We start from the raw sequence: 16,527 nt of genomic DNA, 5'->3' as shown, positions 1-16,527 counted from the left end.
TAAATTGTTTAAAGTATAATATTCAATCAAGTTGGTTTGGAAGCTAAAACAATTCTGCAGCCATCACAATACTGCTCTAAATGTGCTATCTCCACCCTGACGCCCATTAAAATATTTCATTCTGCAGCAAAAAAATTCTAGCTTTTGCATATTATTATATATTCAGGTGCAGTACTGCATAGTAAGCATTCAGCAGGGATTACAGTTTGGTATAATTTGCAATAGCACAAAAATAAAAGCAAAGTGCCTTAAAATAAAACATTTGTGCTATGCATCCACAATCACAGTCCTTAGTAATGTTTCCTGTACTTTCAGGAACTCCTAATTAGCAGCTTCCAGCAACGGTGATAACTAACATAGTAAGAGAAGTTATCTACGAAATTTTTACCCTGATGATATAAGTGCAAGGCTCAGTTATAATATGTATTCTCAACATAATAACATAATAAAACTTATGTATTCATAATAATTCTCATTTAAACCGACCACAACCCTTCTTAAAAGGTTTGCTGTCGTTTTCTATAGGACCTCAGCTATGGATATGCTGCATGTACCCTACAGTAGTCATTATTTTTATAAAATATACTCTGTTTCTTCGTAGGTGCCTTTCTTATCCCATACACCATAATGCTGGCTTTTGCTGGATTACCCATGTTCTTTCTGGAGTGCTCCCTTGGACAGTTTTCTAGCTCAGGACCAGTGGCCATGTGGAAGGTACTCCCTCTTTTTGAAGGTCGGTACAAGTCTCAATGCCTGTATAATTCACACATATCATGCATTAAACATATGCTTAATTCTCTTGTAACTTTATAGTGGGATAATATACTGTGATGTGTACTTTGTAAGGATATTGGGAGTTTGAAGACCTTATACAGAAGTAACTACTAATATCCTAATAAAAATAGTTTAGTAAGTACAATATACAATATTCTTTGCAATGATAAGTTGTATTGTTAGTAATACACATACACTGCAAAGTTTCGTCACACGCAAACATACAAACAGAGGGAAGCACACACTGTTATTATTGTCATGTATGTGTATAGTGCCACAGTGCTCCACGGTGCCGGCTAATGGGAGAAACAGATTATGGGCAGCACGGTGGCTCAGTGGTTAGCACTTCTGCATCACAGCACTGGGGTCATGAGTTCGATTCCCAGCCATGGCCTTATCTGTGTGGAATTTGTATGTGCTCCCTGTGTTTGTGTGGGTTTCCTCCGGGTGCTCCGGTTTCCTCCTATACTCCAAATACATACTAGTAGGTTAATTGGATGCTATTAAATTGCTCTTAGTCTCTCTCGGTCTGTGTGTATGTTAGGGGAATTAGACTGTAAGCTCCAATGGGGCAGGGACTGATGTGATGAGTGAGTTCTCTGTGCAGCGCTGCGGAATTAGTGGCGCTATATAAATAAATAGATGATAATGATTATGATGATATAAATCAGGGACCACGCTGGTACTGGGATATTAACAGACTTCCTCCTTTCACCTGCCTTGCGTGGACACCTCTGTGTATTACAAGGAATAATATACCATGTACTGTAAAGGACCACCTCAGATTTCAATGACCTCTATAAGATCACTCCGACTGTAGCCGTGTGCCTTTATACTATCACAGAATTCTTTGGTGACGTCTAATATCGCATAGATAAATAACAACGGAATATATTATTCAATATATAATCAAAGATTACTGACTCCAGGGGGTTAATGTATCAATCTGCGCATTCTGCAAGTTGTCGATATTCGGCGACTTTGTAGGGCAGATTTAAAAGCACAAAAAAATCATTCTAGAATAAAAGAATACTTCCCAGCATTAAAATAGGAAAAACATAATACTGAGTGTTAAAACACCAGAAAAAAAATGTTAATATACATGTTATTGAGTTTCAAGGTATAACATTTTTTATTAAACTATGCATTGGCTTGGTTTAATATGTTAACATTGTTTATTGTGGTCATAGATCCTTATATATTGATTATAATGTGTGTTTTCTATTTCTCAGGAGTGGGAGTAACAATGGTTCTGATTTCAACTCTGGTCACCATTTATTACAATGTCATTATCGCATACAGCTTGTATTATTTATTTGCCTCGTTTACAAGTGTATTACCCTGGTCCGAGTGCTATGATTGGTCTGACAGCAAGTGCAGCAAAGTACCGAAAGGTTTGTATTTTCATTTATTGATAAATACCTACTATCATTTTCATCTGGTTATCAGTGAGTGCCAATCCCAGGGAAAATACCTTTAAAAAAAAAAAACATACTTAAGGACAAACTCCTTCTAAAAATGAGTTGTTTCTCATTTATTTCTCCTTGGCCCCCAACCACTTGCACTTTGGGGTTGCCATGCCATAGATCTTCTCTTTCTATTTGTATATATGGTTTAATATGACAGCTAACAGAATATTGTTGCTTAAACGTCTGGTTGACAAATATTGTCCCTTAGCATTCAATGTCAGTATCGAACGTTTTTTTGAGCTTTTGTGGTCATTTAATGTCCTGTATTGATATCTAGGGGGTATATTTACTAAACTGCGGCTTTGAAAAAGTGGAGATGTTGCATATACCATCCAGATTCTAGATATCATTTATTTAGTACATTCTACAAAATGACAGCTAGAATCTGATTGGTTGCTATAGGCAACATCTCCACATTTTCAAACCCGCAGTTTATTAAATATACTCCCTAGTGTATGACTCATGCACATGGCTGCAGGTCTGTGACACTTTGTATGTTTTTTTTATCAGGTAACTGATAGTAAAGTGTGTTACCTGATGGTGAAAAGACCAAAGATATGTAGGTTAGCTCCAATGTAGAGGAGTGCAATGACGCTTGTGGGTATAAGCCCATAAAAGTACAAGAATTAAATGTAATTAAGTACTTTGTTTCACACCACAAATTAGTTTGAACCATTGGTCTATCCCTAATAGCATAATATTAGTCCATTAATAACACTCCAGGGGGTATACTTACTAAATTGCGGGTTTAAAATGTGGAGATGTTGCCTATAGCAACCAAACAGATTATAGCTGTCATTTTGTAGAACATTTGTAGAACATTCTAAATAGATGCTAACTAGAATCTGATTGGTTGCTATAGGCAACATCTCTACTTTTTCAAATCAGTTTAGTAAATATACCCCCAGGAATAACTTATTGACAAGTTTAAAACAAAAAAGGACTGTTTAAGTTTACCACACACTTCTGTGGTCATAGATATCCATTAAACATTAAAAAAAACAATACCTCTGTGTCTGACACTCTAATAACATTACAGAGAGATTGAGTATTGAGATGTATTATGCTTTTCTGTTATGTGTTCCTGATAATGTTAATAATGGGTTATCTTTTCACAGGGTTTTGTAACATAAGTATGCTGTCAAATTTCACTGAAACAGTAAATCTTACTTGGGTACGAGAGAATAATTACACATGTTTGGAGAACTCAACTCTGTATATGGAAACTGAACTTCCCAGCAAACAATATTGGGAGTGAGTATACTAATAAACAAATATAGTTTTTCATTAGCTTTTAGGCAGAGACACGTGGAAGTCATAAAATAATCAGATAATGCCTCACAGCATGTCAGTGCACCCAGCCTCTTCAGCATCCCCAGGAGAAGCATTCTGTAAATAGAGATCTATAATAGCATTAAAACTGGGATTATTTTGAATCATTACTTTGAGATCATTTGCAGATTTGTAGATGTTCATTAGTAACTCTGTCCAGGTTCAAACCAATTCCATTCCATTACTTTACATGTTGTTCAGATGAACATTCAAATAGAAACTTCCTATGTAGAAACAGGGCCCGTACTATTTGCTAATTACAATAAAAATCAATATAATAGCAGACTCCAATCTTGTTCTACCCACAGTCAATTTCCTATGGACACAAAGCCATGCGTGCTATTTTATAATGATTAGTCATGTTATGCTGACAATAAATCTTATCACATATTCTAGAAAAGTGACTCTCCGTCGGTCCAGCGGACTTGATGAAACAGGCAATGTTGTTTGGTACTTGGCTCTCTGCCTCCTCTTAGCCTGGATGATAATTGGCGCAGCTTTGTTCAAAGGCATAAAATCTTCTGGAAAGGTAATATCTTACATACTTTATGTGCTACTATTTTATATTGAGTATGAGTATGTCAAAATGTAGGAGATCAGTTTACCATGAAAGTTAGTTTTGTTATGGAAGTTCCTCGCGGTAAACCTATGCTCACTTTCATAATGGAAGGAAAATGATCATTCACCTTAATTAGATAGGCATTGTATTCCCTAGTATTGTACTTGTATTTGTACGTTTTGTTAAATCATAACATATTGAAAGTCAGAAAGTCCTGGTAGAGGGTCTACTTTATTATGAAGCATCAGCAGTCAAGTTTGACTTTGATCCCAGTTAAGAAGCATTTACAACCATGGGATATGAAATGTTTTTTCTATTTGAAATTTCCTACGCTTTGTGTGTTATTTTAAACAGGAAATGACACCATAATTTGAGAAAATTAAGTATAATTCCCAGTTTGAGTTCATATAATCAAGGGCAATTGCTTGACAAGTAGTTTCTCTCAGCAAAGTATATCCTACCCTCAAAGTGCTGCAGCCTAACTCTAAACCCCTCTGTCTCACCTCAATTTTGCCCCCAGTCTAACCTATTCGACAGCTACATAAAACATAATCTGTGACTGTAGCGTGAAGCATGTAGTAGAATTCTTGCAAGCAATTGGGGCAATTTTTTGTGAGGATTTATTCTGGAAGCCAATTACTTTTCATTTTATTTTGAGCAATTGTCCGATGTGGGTGATTCCTATGTCCACATTAAACAATGTTTAATTGAATGCACTCTCTTCAAGTAGTACAAAAAAGTTGTTTTCAATAGCCTATTAAAGTTAGTAATCCTTCTCTACATTATATTAAGCTGTATTCAATCAAAATTGTCCATGGTTTTTCCTCTATTTCTACATAAGAACTGGTTCTTATGTAGGAATAGGAAAATAGGAAAAAAAAATACTGGCCAAGCCAAATACATCCTTGCATGATTAGGGAAATCCTAAAAACATGACCTATTGGCGTACCTGAGCACTAGCTTTGAGAATCTCTGTAGTCGTGTATCCATTTGTTTTGACATTAGCTTAAATTTGTGCATTTAAAATATGTATAAAATTCAAAAGGTGATAGCGGCAAAAGAATAACTAAACAGCATTAAATTGGCAAATGTTTAGCAGCCTGGTGAAATATAACAAAATGTACATGATATTAGCATGTTGATGGTTAATGTATAAACAAGGATGAACACTGTGCTTCTACTTAATGAAAGTCATAGTGAAAGTCAATTGGCTCCTGTACATAGTTATACCTAACATAAAACTATATTGTACTCCACTATATGACATCGTATGCCATTAAAAGATTAAGCATGAAATCCACTACCTGTACTTCTTTTGAACAAGCCCCAGCACTAAAAAAAATACCATTAGTAGCATAAAACATATTAAAATGATTATCCCATAAAGTATGGACCATGAAACTCTACAGAAATAACCTCATAGAAACCACTGCTATGTCTGTCTACAAAGTACATCCCACTGTAAACCAATAAACCATGGCTCTGTAAATTATATATGCAGCCATGCATTAAAATGCATTTTACTGTAAACCATTAAATGGATGGTGTCATAAAGACTCCAAATGACCCCAACCTGAAATTATATTACCCCATAAAGAATCCATTTCTACCAAATATTAACACATGCATGTTAGAGAGGTTTAACACTTTACTGTAAAATCCCAGATTATTTTAGGGATAGTTTAATTTAGCTCCCTGGTGACTGCTTGTAGCCCTGTTGATGTAACAGGTGCTTTGGAACAAAATTGGCTGGTTTTGTTGTAATACAGTAAAATAAATATTAATAGAAGCTGTTATATTATTACTTATGTGTTGATATAGGTAGGATGGATGATAATGATAATAAATAATATTATAGGACCCCCCACTCTAACTGAGCCACAAACAGGGGAGGGCTGGCAAATTTTAGCCAGAGGGCTAAAAGACTTGACTATTAGGAACAGGCTGGTAGGCATTCTATATACTGGCTTCTGGCATGTGTGTTTGGACCATTGAAAGTCAATTTGTTTATATGACACAATCACAAATTTCAGATACAATCTATAATGTAATTTTAAAATAAATTTCATAATGATTTGCTATTTATTTTAGGAATAATGGTTTCTTCTAAAGTTACATAAAAAAAAAATAATTCAACATGAAGTGTACCTAGTCAACTGACTGACCACTTATATCAGGGTATCCCAAACCCAGTCCTCAGGGAACCCTAACAGGGCATGTTTTCCAGGTCACAAGTGGGAAGTGACCTGCGGATCTTTCAAAATGTGTTTGTCAGTAATGAACCAACCTAAGAAGATATGGAAAACATGTAGTGTTAGGACTGCCTGAGGACTGGACTTGGGTAATCTATATAATAGAATCTGCATTACTACTGATCCAGGTTATCTGAGTGACTTAAACAAGACATAAATAAAAAAAAATATTTTGTTGTTGTAAGGAAACCCATAAAACTGAGCGTTAGTGCACTTTAAGAATAAGTTTGGTTATTTTTATGATAATGTTTTGCAACCCTTTGTGAACACATTTTAGTACAGCATGCTGATATCTTAATGGTTGTTTTGTTACAGGTGGTATACTTTACTGCTATATTTCCATATGTTGTCCTGTTAATTCTCCTGATACGGGGAGCTACATTAGAAGGAGCCTACGAGGGCATTAGTTTTTATATTGGAACACAGTCGGACATTTCAAAGCTATCAAATGCAGAAGTAAGTGTCCTTGATGCTGGTAACGATGACATGTACTTTGTATTAGAATGTTATTATTGCATTGGGTTATGTGCAGAATTAACATAACGTGACTTAGATGTTGATGATGATCTATTGAAATACAAAATATACTATTTGGAAGAAGGGATTTTTTTTCAGATAATGTTCCAATATTAAGCAGCAAACAGGCTACCAACAGAATACAGTCAACAACAGGGGAGTGCTTTAGCAAATTTTAACCAAGGGGGTAAGACTCAGCAGCCCATTAGGAAGATTTTAAAGGTAAAAAAAATGAAGGTGGACTGGTGACCCAGCACAAGATAGCCCACCATGGGACCTCTGTCCTCCAGCCCAGCCAGCCCTTGGTCAACAGTATGTTTCCCATTGTCCTGTTAATTTTAATCAGTCCTTAAACCAGTGTATCCCAAACTTTTTCAGTTCAAGGTACCCTTAGCGTATCCATATTTTTTTCAAGGCACCCCATAGCCAAAATAATTACCAAGTTGCCCCCCACCGTGCTTACAACTGGTCCTGGCTGAGGCACCCCTGTGAGTTTGCCAAGGCACCCCAGGGAGCCTAGGCACACAGTTTGGGAACCACTGCCTTAAACTGATTTTGTATTAGTGGTACTTTTACACAATAGTCTCAATTTTCGCACGACTGTCCTGATGTTCATACTCAGGTATGTACTATCAGCCTATCAGCAAGCCTGTGTGGCTTCTCAGAAGTAAAGTGTACACTGGATCATGTTTCTTAAAATCACTCCCCTATAGGATCTGAAAAGTGTGGCTAGATTGCCTCCCAGTACTGTAAGGAGCTCTCCCCCTTAGGTCACACAACACTTCCCCAACCTTCTTCTTCGGGTTCAGATCTGCTTATTAAGGTATCGCTTGTTGTTCCTTGTTCTCATGATTTCTCAAACCACCTTATGCCCAAGCTTGAGAATTCAGTTGACATTCGGTTAAGGAATCCCCTTAAATGCTGTACTCCTCAATAAAACTTAACTTAAAAAAATAAATATATACACATATCTAATATTTATTATCCTTTCAAGGTCCAGTAGACTTCCCTGTGTAGGATTGTACTGAGTAGATCATGCACGTGTTTGTAGACATCTCTGAAATTGTTTTATTGCATCCGGCTTTAGGTCTGGAAAGACGCGGCCACGCAAATCTTCTTCTCTCTGTCCACGGCGTGGGGTGGACTGGTGGCGCTTTCCTCCTACAATAAATTTCACAACAACTGCTATGGAGATGCTATAATGGTGTGTGTTACTAATTGCCTCACCAGTGTATTTGCTGGCTTTGCCATCTTTTCTATCCTGGGGCACATGGCATTCAAAGCTCAGAAAGAAGTCAAAGATGTAGTGGATTCAGGTGAGCTAATAAAGTTTTTTATTTATATCAGACTGTATTACTAGTAGAAGAGTCGAGATGAATTATATGTTTTATAATGTGCTATTATATACAACACAGTGGGCGAAGTGCAAATTTATAAGTGGTGGTATGGAAAAAGTAAGGGAATGGAATTTGATATTCTTACAATGAAAGCAGTAGGAGAAGTGGCGGTACGGCGTACCACCGTATACACCCCCACTTCCACCACGGATACAACACTGATAACTTGTAATAACTGTATATATTATTAATCACACAAAGGAAGTACAGAAGAAGGAACTTCCATGATTTCAAATGTGCATTCCTCAGCAGTCTTCAGCAAACAATAGAGCAATCCCAGGGACCAACCTGGTTGGTAACAAACCAAAGTTGTTATAAAGGAGAGAACAATGCTGATCAAATATATATGTAAACAGAGCTAAGATTACGTTATACTGATGTAAAAAAAAATGTAATACCGCGTAGTTTACTGGGATTTTAAGGGAAAGCCACAATGTAGCCTTGGAGAGCTGCTTCCAGTTCTCGGGGCCTTTACTTGGGCAGCACTAATATAGTGTGGCTACCTCTCTTTACATGTCTTTGCTCCTTAGCGCTTTTCAGTTGAGGACAAACTCAGTAATAAAGCAGATTGGGTATTAATAGACAGTCAAAGCATTAAATGGTTGATTAATATATATTTTAAAATTTCATAGGGATCTAGTATCCTTACTGCAAATAGCATTTACTCTAAATTCTTGATGTGATGATTGTCAGCAGCGGGACTGGCTGGCAAATTTTAGCTGGGGTGAGATTCGGTTCAGTGGCTTATTAGGAATGTTTTAATTGGGAAAAAATACAGGTAGCCCAGTGATCCAGCACTACTATGTGACCGGCCTGGGGAGGGGGGGGGCAGATGGCTCCTGCCCCCCCAGCCCAGAAAGTCCCTGATTTTCATTGTATTCTTTTAGTTATCACGATTATAGAGAATATTTCTGTGGGCAGCAAACATCCTAAGTATGGCTCTGACTTTAGTAGCTGAATAATGTATGTGTGCCATGAATTAAGGGGAGGGACTAGCAGCTCTACAATGAATATCTGTCAGTAATTCCAATGTGCTGTTTTTTTCTGTTGTAGGATTTGCGCTCGCATTCATTGCCTACCCAGAAGCTTTGTCTCAGTTGCCTGTGTCCCCACTATGGTCAATTCTGTTCTTCTTTATGCTGCTGACATTGGGCCTTGATTCTCAGTTTGCCTCTGTAGGTGAGTATAGCTCTACAGCCTGTAGTAGGAGTTACCTTAATATCAGCATCAGTCACTGCTGAGTTTTTGACTTTCTTAGAAAGCAGCGTATTCTGCAAGCAGCAGATATTGGCAATAATCCACAGCTACTAATTAGCGTGGGTTGACTAATTAAAACAAATCTCTGATTGGCTGCTATTGTTTGTCATATCTGTGTTATTAAATAAGCCTGATAGCTGAGCTATAAATAGTTGTTGTGATTAGATGCATTACTTTACAGTTGTTTCTGAAATTGCAAAAACCGTTTACTAAATTAACAATGGTACAGTACTACTGATAGGCTGTGTTAATGCATCTTACTAATTAATGTCCACCCGTCGCCTACACACATTGAAGACGGCCATCTTGCCTAGGTCGCCAATGAGGGGCACCTAAAACATGGAAGAGCAGTGTAATGTCATTTGTCCAGTGTTGCTAATACCGTCATAACGCCCCCCACATGGAGAATGTGACGCTGCCAGCCCCACATGGAGAATGGGAAGCTCCCCTCTTGCTGCTCCCACATGTTAATGTTTCACTGGGAATGAGGCACTTGGTTATGATGTCACAGCTATGCACCACACCCCTGAGGAGCAGTGGATGTAGCTACCCCTCCCACCTGCTCAAGTAAGAAGCAGTGGATGTGGGGATGCAACACCCAAAGGAGGATTCAGCTTTTGAGTAGGGGGTGTTGCCACCTAGGATGCCCAAAGGGCTTACGACGGCCCTGCATCTTGTAGCCTGAATAAATATTCATGATAATGCAGCCCATCACTTTACTAAGAACCATTGTCTCACACATACTGGTCATGCCTCATGGATATTGAAAGAGATAAGCAGTTTCATTTGCATTGATGGTTTACGATATTGGGCCAGTACATCTATTTTCAGCAAATCAGCCACAAATTTTTATTAATGGCTTGAACAATGCAAGTAATTCAAAAAGATATGTGAATATTATAATCATTTAGTGCTTATAATGTAAATTTTGCTCAATTGCTAATTGCTATATTTTAAAAAGGTTGGTGTTCAACAACATTTTAAAAATTTGTTCTAAATTTCAAAACAATATCTAACACGACCTCTGCAAACTATTTTGCTGACTTCAAAATACCAATAGTCGTAGAAATTCAAAATTTGTTCAAATGATTTTCTCATCTCTAAATATTAGGCATCAAGTGCCTTGTTGATGTTGCTGGTTCCTAGTGAAACAGTAAGCAGCATTCTCATGAGTTCAACCTCCTCTGTATACAGGCAATAGGTACTCTATGGGGGAATTCAATTAGCTGCATGGTGCCAACACAGGGGTGCACGCACCCAGAAAAAAAACAAAAAACGAGAGAGCTGCTGCGCATGCGCCCACACAGCTCCGTTTCGGCAGCACTGTACTATACAGCAGCCGCGGCGCTGTCAAAGAAGCGCTTGACAGCGCCGCGGCTGCTGTATAGTACAATGCCGCTATGTAGGGGCACTTCTTTAGCGGAGGGGAGGGGTTTCTGGAGACCCAGAAACCCCCCCTGTGTGCGCCCCTGCATCAGACATCTCCTCGATATCCTTCTGCGCACATTACTCTTTAATACGGTACAGAATCTCTGCACATTTTTTCCCTCACATCTCTATGGTCAGAGGGGAAAATGAGTGGAGGTTTAAGAAAAACTCCAAGGCAATGTGTCTCCCCATCTTATTCAGGAGTCCCATCGCGGAACCTCATGTCTAATTGAGTTCCCCCCATTTATGTCTGTAAAGTTGTAGGCCAGTGCAAGATGCAACAGAGCTACACAGAGTTTAACGCTACTTGACATAAAAGTGAGTTAAAAAAAAAATAATCTAAAAATAAATACATATATAAGGAAATAAAAAATATCCTAAATCCAAGGACTACAAATTTCATTGTTTTTTATAAAGTTCTTACAAATGCTTACTGGAACATTTTGCAGTTGGTTGTAATTAGTGTTTAACCCCTCAGGGTTGAGTCATAGATGAATAATGAGATTAATTTTATGTCCCTCCTTAGTGAGTCAAATAATTTGTTTTATGCTGTGGGAAAATGTTAAGGTTATGACACAACATGTATTTCACTTTATCACCTGTAAATTCACGTCCCTGCAACAAGTGTAGCAGGGAAGCGTTGTGTCATATTTGGTCTCAAGTCACCAAACACATACGGGCAGATTTATCCAATCCTCTAAAAAGGAAAAGTGGAGATGTTGCCCATAGCAACCAAATAGATTCTGACTATCATTTTCCAGAGATAATGATAGCTGGAATCTATACAGTGTTATTTTCTCCTGAGACAAATTTTTAAAACTGTTCGAAGAAATAGACACCTCAATTAGCATTTAAATGCTGAATTGCACGCGTTTCTCTGGTGGAATTCCACCATGAATGTTCCGCAATGGTAATTCACTCACCTTTTTTGCTCCACCGAGAATTATCCACATTATTGTTGTTCCACCTGCTCCTTCTCCCCTTTTCCCAACCACACCAAAGGTGAATGAATTAACACTGCCGTCATTCCAGCTCTATTTATAGACTCTTAATTCCCTAACATGGGGAATACGAGATTTAAGAATGCAGAGTGGAATGGTCATTCAGCGGAATGCTGAAGCAAAAATGGAACTCTAAGACCATCGCTCATTTCTACTCCTGTGAAACTGTGATTATTTGACAAATACAGGAGTTAGTTTATAATTGACAATTCAACATAGTGTTTAGAAACATGGTGCAACTAGCACATCTATGTTGTGGCCATTAGCATCCATCAGATGTCAGCTTTCTATGTGATTTTCATTAGTCATTCAAAGATATTGTGCAATTGGTTTCTGTGGTTTACAGAACACCTATGCTACACTATTCGTACCAAGTTATTTATAAAAAAAATATGTCCTGGATATCCAACCTTGATCCTATAATTGTTTTATTATGTATGTTGCTTTTCTGAAGACCAACGCATTTCTGGGGCACTTGTGTCAATGTAATAATGTAATAAGTACAGTCAAACATGCAAATGGAACATATATTAAAGACAGTCCCAATGTCACCTCACTCTCAAGATTAATTTAAGACATAAATAAGTCTAAAGCCAGCAATGTTTTAGGACACAAATGTAAAAGTTTAAATGATTGAAGGTGGGGGTCCTAAAGTGGGAGTGAGCTGGACTTTGTAGTCATGTTTGCATTGTTTTCACCTAATACATGTTTAGGAGTATAAACCTATAACTGCAAAGTGCAAACGTATCTTCTTTTATAAGTATGTCACCTCTTATAATCTTGGTAACTATGCATAGAGTGAATTACATGTACGCTATGTGAATGGGGTGTCTGGTTCTCTTGTTAAAAACAGAAGCCTTATATAGATAAAAGATCAATTATTTCTATTTCATTTGAAAGCTGATTAAACAGATTCCGTATTTCCTTTGACAGAAACAATAACTACCACCATACATGATGCATATCCAAAAGTGATGAAGAAAATGAGGGGTCTTATTACCGTGGGAGCTTGCATTATGTTCTTCTTGCTTGGACTTGTGTGTGTCACTCAGGTACGGTGTGCTTATGAGGCTTATGAGGCTTTGTGGTTCTATTACTTTGTTTTGTACCTTTTTGAGAAGTAATGGCATTATTGTTGTCGCTCTTTAATAGGAGCACTCGTTTTTCCTACCAAGAAGTTTAATATGGCTGCCCTGAGCAGGACAGCTGGGTATAGATGTGCAGATCACTGCCATATAGGAGATATTCATATGGAGAAATTTTCAGCACTTCTGATATATTGGGTCTTGTCGCCTGTTGAGAGAGCTGACTGGCACTCTGCTGCTATCCAATCAATTCTCTTATCCAATCAATTCTCTTATCCAGTCAATTCTCTTATCCAACCAATTCACTTATCCAATCAATTCTCCCTAATGTCTAAAGTGCTGATATTTAAAAATCAGCTGCAGGATAATTAATCATTATCGACATGCTCGAAAGTGGGGCAGAGGGTGGATGGTGGACAGGAAAACAGACCTCTTCCGTTCTGATGGTTTTGGGATATAGGGGAATCTTCAGTTTTAGTGTCCATATTGGACTATTTTCACAATTAGCTTTCGTCTATAAATGTTCACTGAAATATGTTGGAATTATTCAAATTAGAACCTTTTTTTTATCTATATATCTGCATGTATTAATAACGAGTGCGGGGTGCAATAAAGTTTGCTGTGAAAATGAGTTGGCACAAAACAGCGTATGTGTTGCCTCTTCCTTAACGGAAAAAGTTATGTCAGTAATATACCGAACTCTCACAACTGAACTTCTTGTATACAGTACAGAACGAAGAACCAGTAAATATCCTAGTGATAATTTAAGTATGTAAATGTAATGTTACTACAACAAGTGTTAATCTCTAGCTCCCTGTTCCACAGATCTGTGGGCAGCTATAACATTAAGGCTCTGTACACACTACAGGTTTTTCACCCGATTATCGTGCAAATCACATGATAAATAACATCCTATTGATTGATTTGATTTTACAAACGGACTAAATATCACTATGAACAATGGAACGATGTCGGGCAAATTCTGCAGTGTGTATGCACTGACGACCAGCAGTGTAGACAGATCTCTATAGAGTGTGCAGAGTCACAATCTATTCCACCGATGGTTATGACAGATGAAGTGCACAGATCTGACGGTAAATCGTGTAAAACAAGTATAGTGTGTACGCATGAATCGAAAAAAATTCTGTAGTGTGTATCCAGCCTCACTTGTTTCTTCCCTTGAGATGTTTATCTTACACAGATTGCTAAAGAGCGCCATCTTGTGATCAATGTACAATGGAATATAGCAGAATTCTTTGCAAAACATTTCTCAGACTACGAGTGTTAGTATATTGTTCCTCTCTTGTGTACATTCCTTATGTTTACTTTCTACAGATCACTCAGAATAATTCATTTATATTTTTCACAATATTGTAACTTACTTTTTACCATCTATTTTGCAGGCAGGAATATACTGGGTGGACCTAATTGATTACTTTTGTGCTGGGTGGGGATTACTTATCGCTGCCATTCTAGAGCTGGTTGGGATCTTCTGGATTTATGGTAAGTGAATTCATTTGGGCCAGAAACTACTGTACATCATGTAACAAATGAAATTAGACAACACTGCGATCGTCCAACGATCGTCGCCTCTCTTCCCCGCTGATTATACTCCTCTCACGCACGTATCCAAGACTTCTCCCGCGCCGCTCCCCTCCATTGGAACAAGCTCCCCCGCTCCATCAGAACTTCCCCTAATCTGTCCTCTTTCAAACGAACATTAAATACTCACCTTTTTCTTAAAGCCTTCCAGTCTCATGCCTAAACTCCCACCGGTCAGCTACCTCTCTTTCTCATCCCCTCTTCCCTTCTCCCCCTTCCTCCCGTCTCTCCGTCTCATCCATGTGTCTGTCTGTCTTCCCCTCCCTTTAGATTGTTCGCTCCTTTGAGCAGGGCTCTCCTACCTCCTGTTTCCATCACTTTTAACTGTGCTCTCCAGCTACTCAGCTCACCTCCTCTCAGTCCCTCTGCCCTGTGTCTCCTCTCGCTTCTCTCCGCTCCCCTCAGTGACTCTCAACCTGTCATCCGTGCCCACCCTCTTGGGCCATAGTTACCTGCCTGTACTCACTTTTCCCCTCCCTCCCTCTCTTTCATGCTGTGCCTGAGCCCCCAGAGTTATAGTGCTTACTGTTACTTGTACTGTGCTGTTTCACCTTGTACTGTGCCATTGTTTGTCCTTGTACGGCGCTACGGATACTTTGTGGCGCCCTATAAATAAAAATTAATAATAATAATAATAATGGTGCGTGGTAGTATAACTTCTGGCAGATGTATTCATATTTTGTATTGATTTAAAGTTAATATGGTTAAAAGTTCAACACTCGTATATAAGATACATAAAAGGGATTTTTTTCTTTGATCCAAGAATAAAAATGTATGAAAAAAATATCACCAGGGTAGTTGAGCGATAATTAAACTGTCCCAGGAGGCGGTAAGGGTTAACATAACTCTTCGCTGAGCCAGTCACTGTTGATATGGGCACGGAGAGTTAAAGCTCATATTCGAACTTTCTGATCAACTTTTTAAAATGAAAGAGAAAAAAAGTTTAAAAATAGACAAAAACTATTTAAACAAATTAAAGTATATTTAAAAACCCTGGATATTAAAAGAAAGCTTTATTCAAAGATTATGATAAGGCAATAACAGAATATATATTGTGGCAGTACAGATATTGCTGCAATACTTGTTAAAAAGACTTTTACATGGGGAAGTCAACACTGGCGATAGCAATGTTATTATCAGTGGTAAATCACCTGGGCCAAACCATGATACACTCCAGGGGTTCAAATTTAAAATGTGATTTAGACGGGGTGGGCTGGGAAATTTTAAGACTCGACTTAGCAAACTATTTTAAAGGAAAAAAATGTAGGTGACCTAGCCCAAGGTAGTCCACTATGAGACCGGACCCCTACCCAGCCTGCCCCTGGATTTAGAGGTGGGACGGAGGGCCTAGCTCTACAATAAATCGCAGTGTAAAAATGAAGCTGGCCAGTATTTGTGTGCTATATGATTATATTTCCCTGCATCAAAATATAGTTAATTTGCTTCACTTGCATCACAAATGATTTGTCAGGGTACAAACGTGCACCCTTTATCTGGATTTACTTCTAACAATAAATTAGGCACATTATTGTACCACTACACAGTACTGCACCACTCTCTTAGTGTAAAGTTAAAAAACAAGACACCTATTACTGTGTTTATTTCTAAAGAGGTTTATAAATCCAACAAGTGCACATTACATTTATAACAATTATTTACAATATAGGAAAAAAATTCAAGAGTTTTGACAAATTCAAAGTTGATGTTTTATTTCATGTACAAATAAAGTACAAGACACTTCTGTGCATTTGTGCTTGCTTATGTGCTTTTCGCAGTTTTGTCTGCTTTAAGATAGCAGTTAAGCGGTGGTATTAAAAATGAGGGTGGGCTGGGGGAGGCATAGCCATAACTGTGT

General features: G+C 38.0%; 1 protein-coding gene across 1 annotated transcript in view; it reads left to right on the top strand.

Moving 5' to 3' along the window:
* Positions 1–16,527, top strand: part of LOC142102380 (sodium- and chloride-dependent neutral and basic amino acid transporter B(0+)-like) — a 30,384-nt gene that overhangs the window by 4,990 nt on the left and 8,867 nt on the right. The window contains exons 3-11 of the mRNA XM_075187227.1: positions 602–733; positions 2,007–2,168; positions 3,362–3,497; positions 3,972–4,104; positions 6,702–6,842; positions 7,990–8,218; positions 9,353–9,478; positions 12,919–13,037; positions 14,474–14,573. Of these exons, the coding sequence (XP_075043328.1) occupies positions 602–733; positions 2,007–2,168; positions 3,362–3,497; positions 3,972–4,104; positions 6,702–6,842; positions 7,990–8,218; positions 9,353–9,478; positions 12,919–13,037; positions 14,474–14,573 (1,278 nt within the window). The remainder of the gene's footprint in view (positions 1–601; positions 734–2,006; positions 2,169–3,361; positions 3,498–3,971; positions 4,105–6,701; positions 6,843–7,989; positions 8,219–9,352; positions 9,479–12,918; positions 13,038–14,473; positions 14,574–16,527) is intronic.

The sequence above is a fragment of the Mixophyes fleayi genome, chromosome 9 (assembly GCF_038048845.1).
Source record: "Mixophyes fleayi isolate aMixFle1 chromosome 9, aMixFle1.hap1, whole genome shotgun sequence".
Taxonomy (NCBI): Eukaryota; Metazoa; Chordata; class Amphibia; order Anura; family Limnodynastidae; genus Mixophyes; species Mixophyes fleayi.
This window is presented reverse-complemented; position numbering and strand designations above follow the sequence as displayed.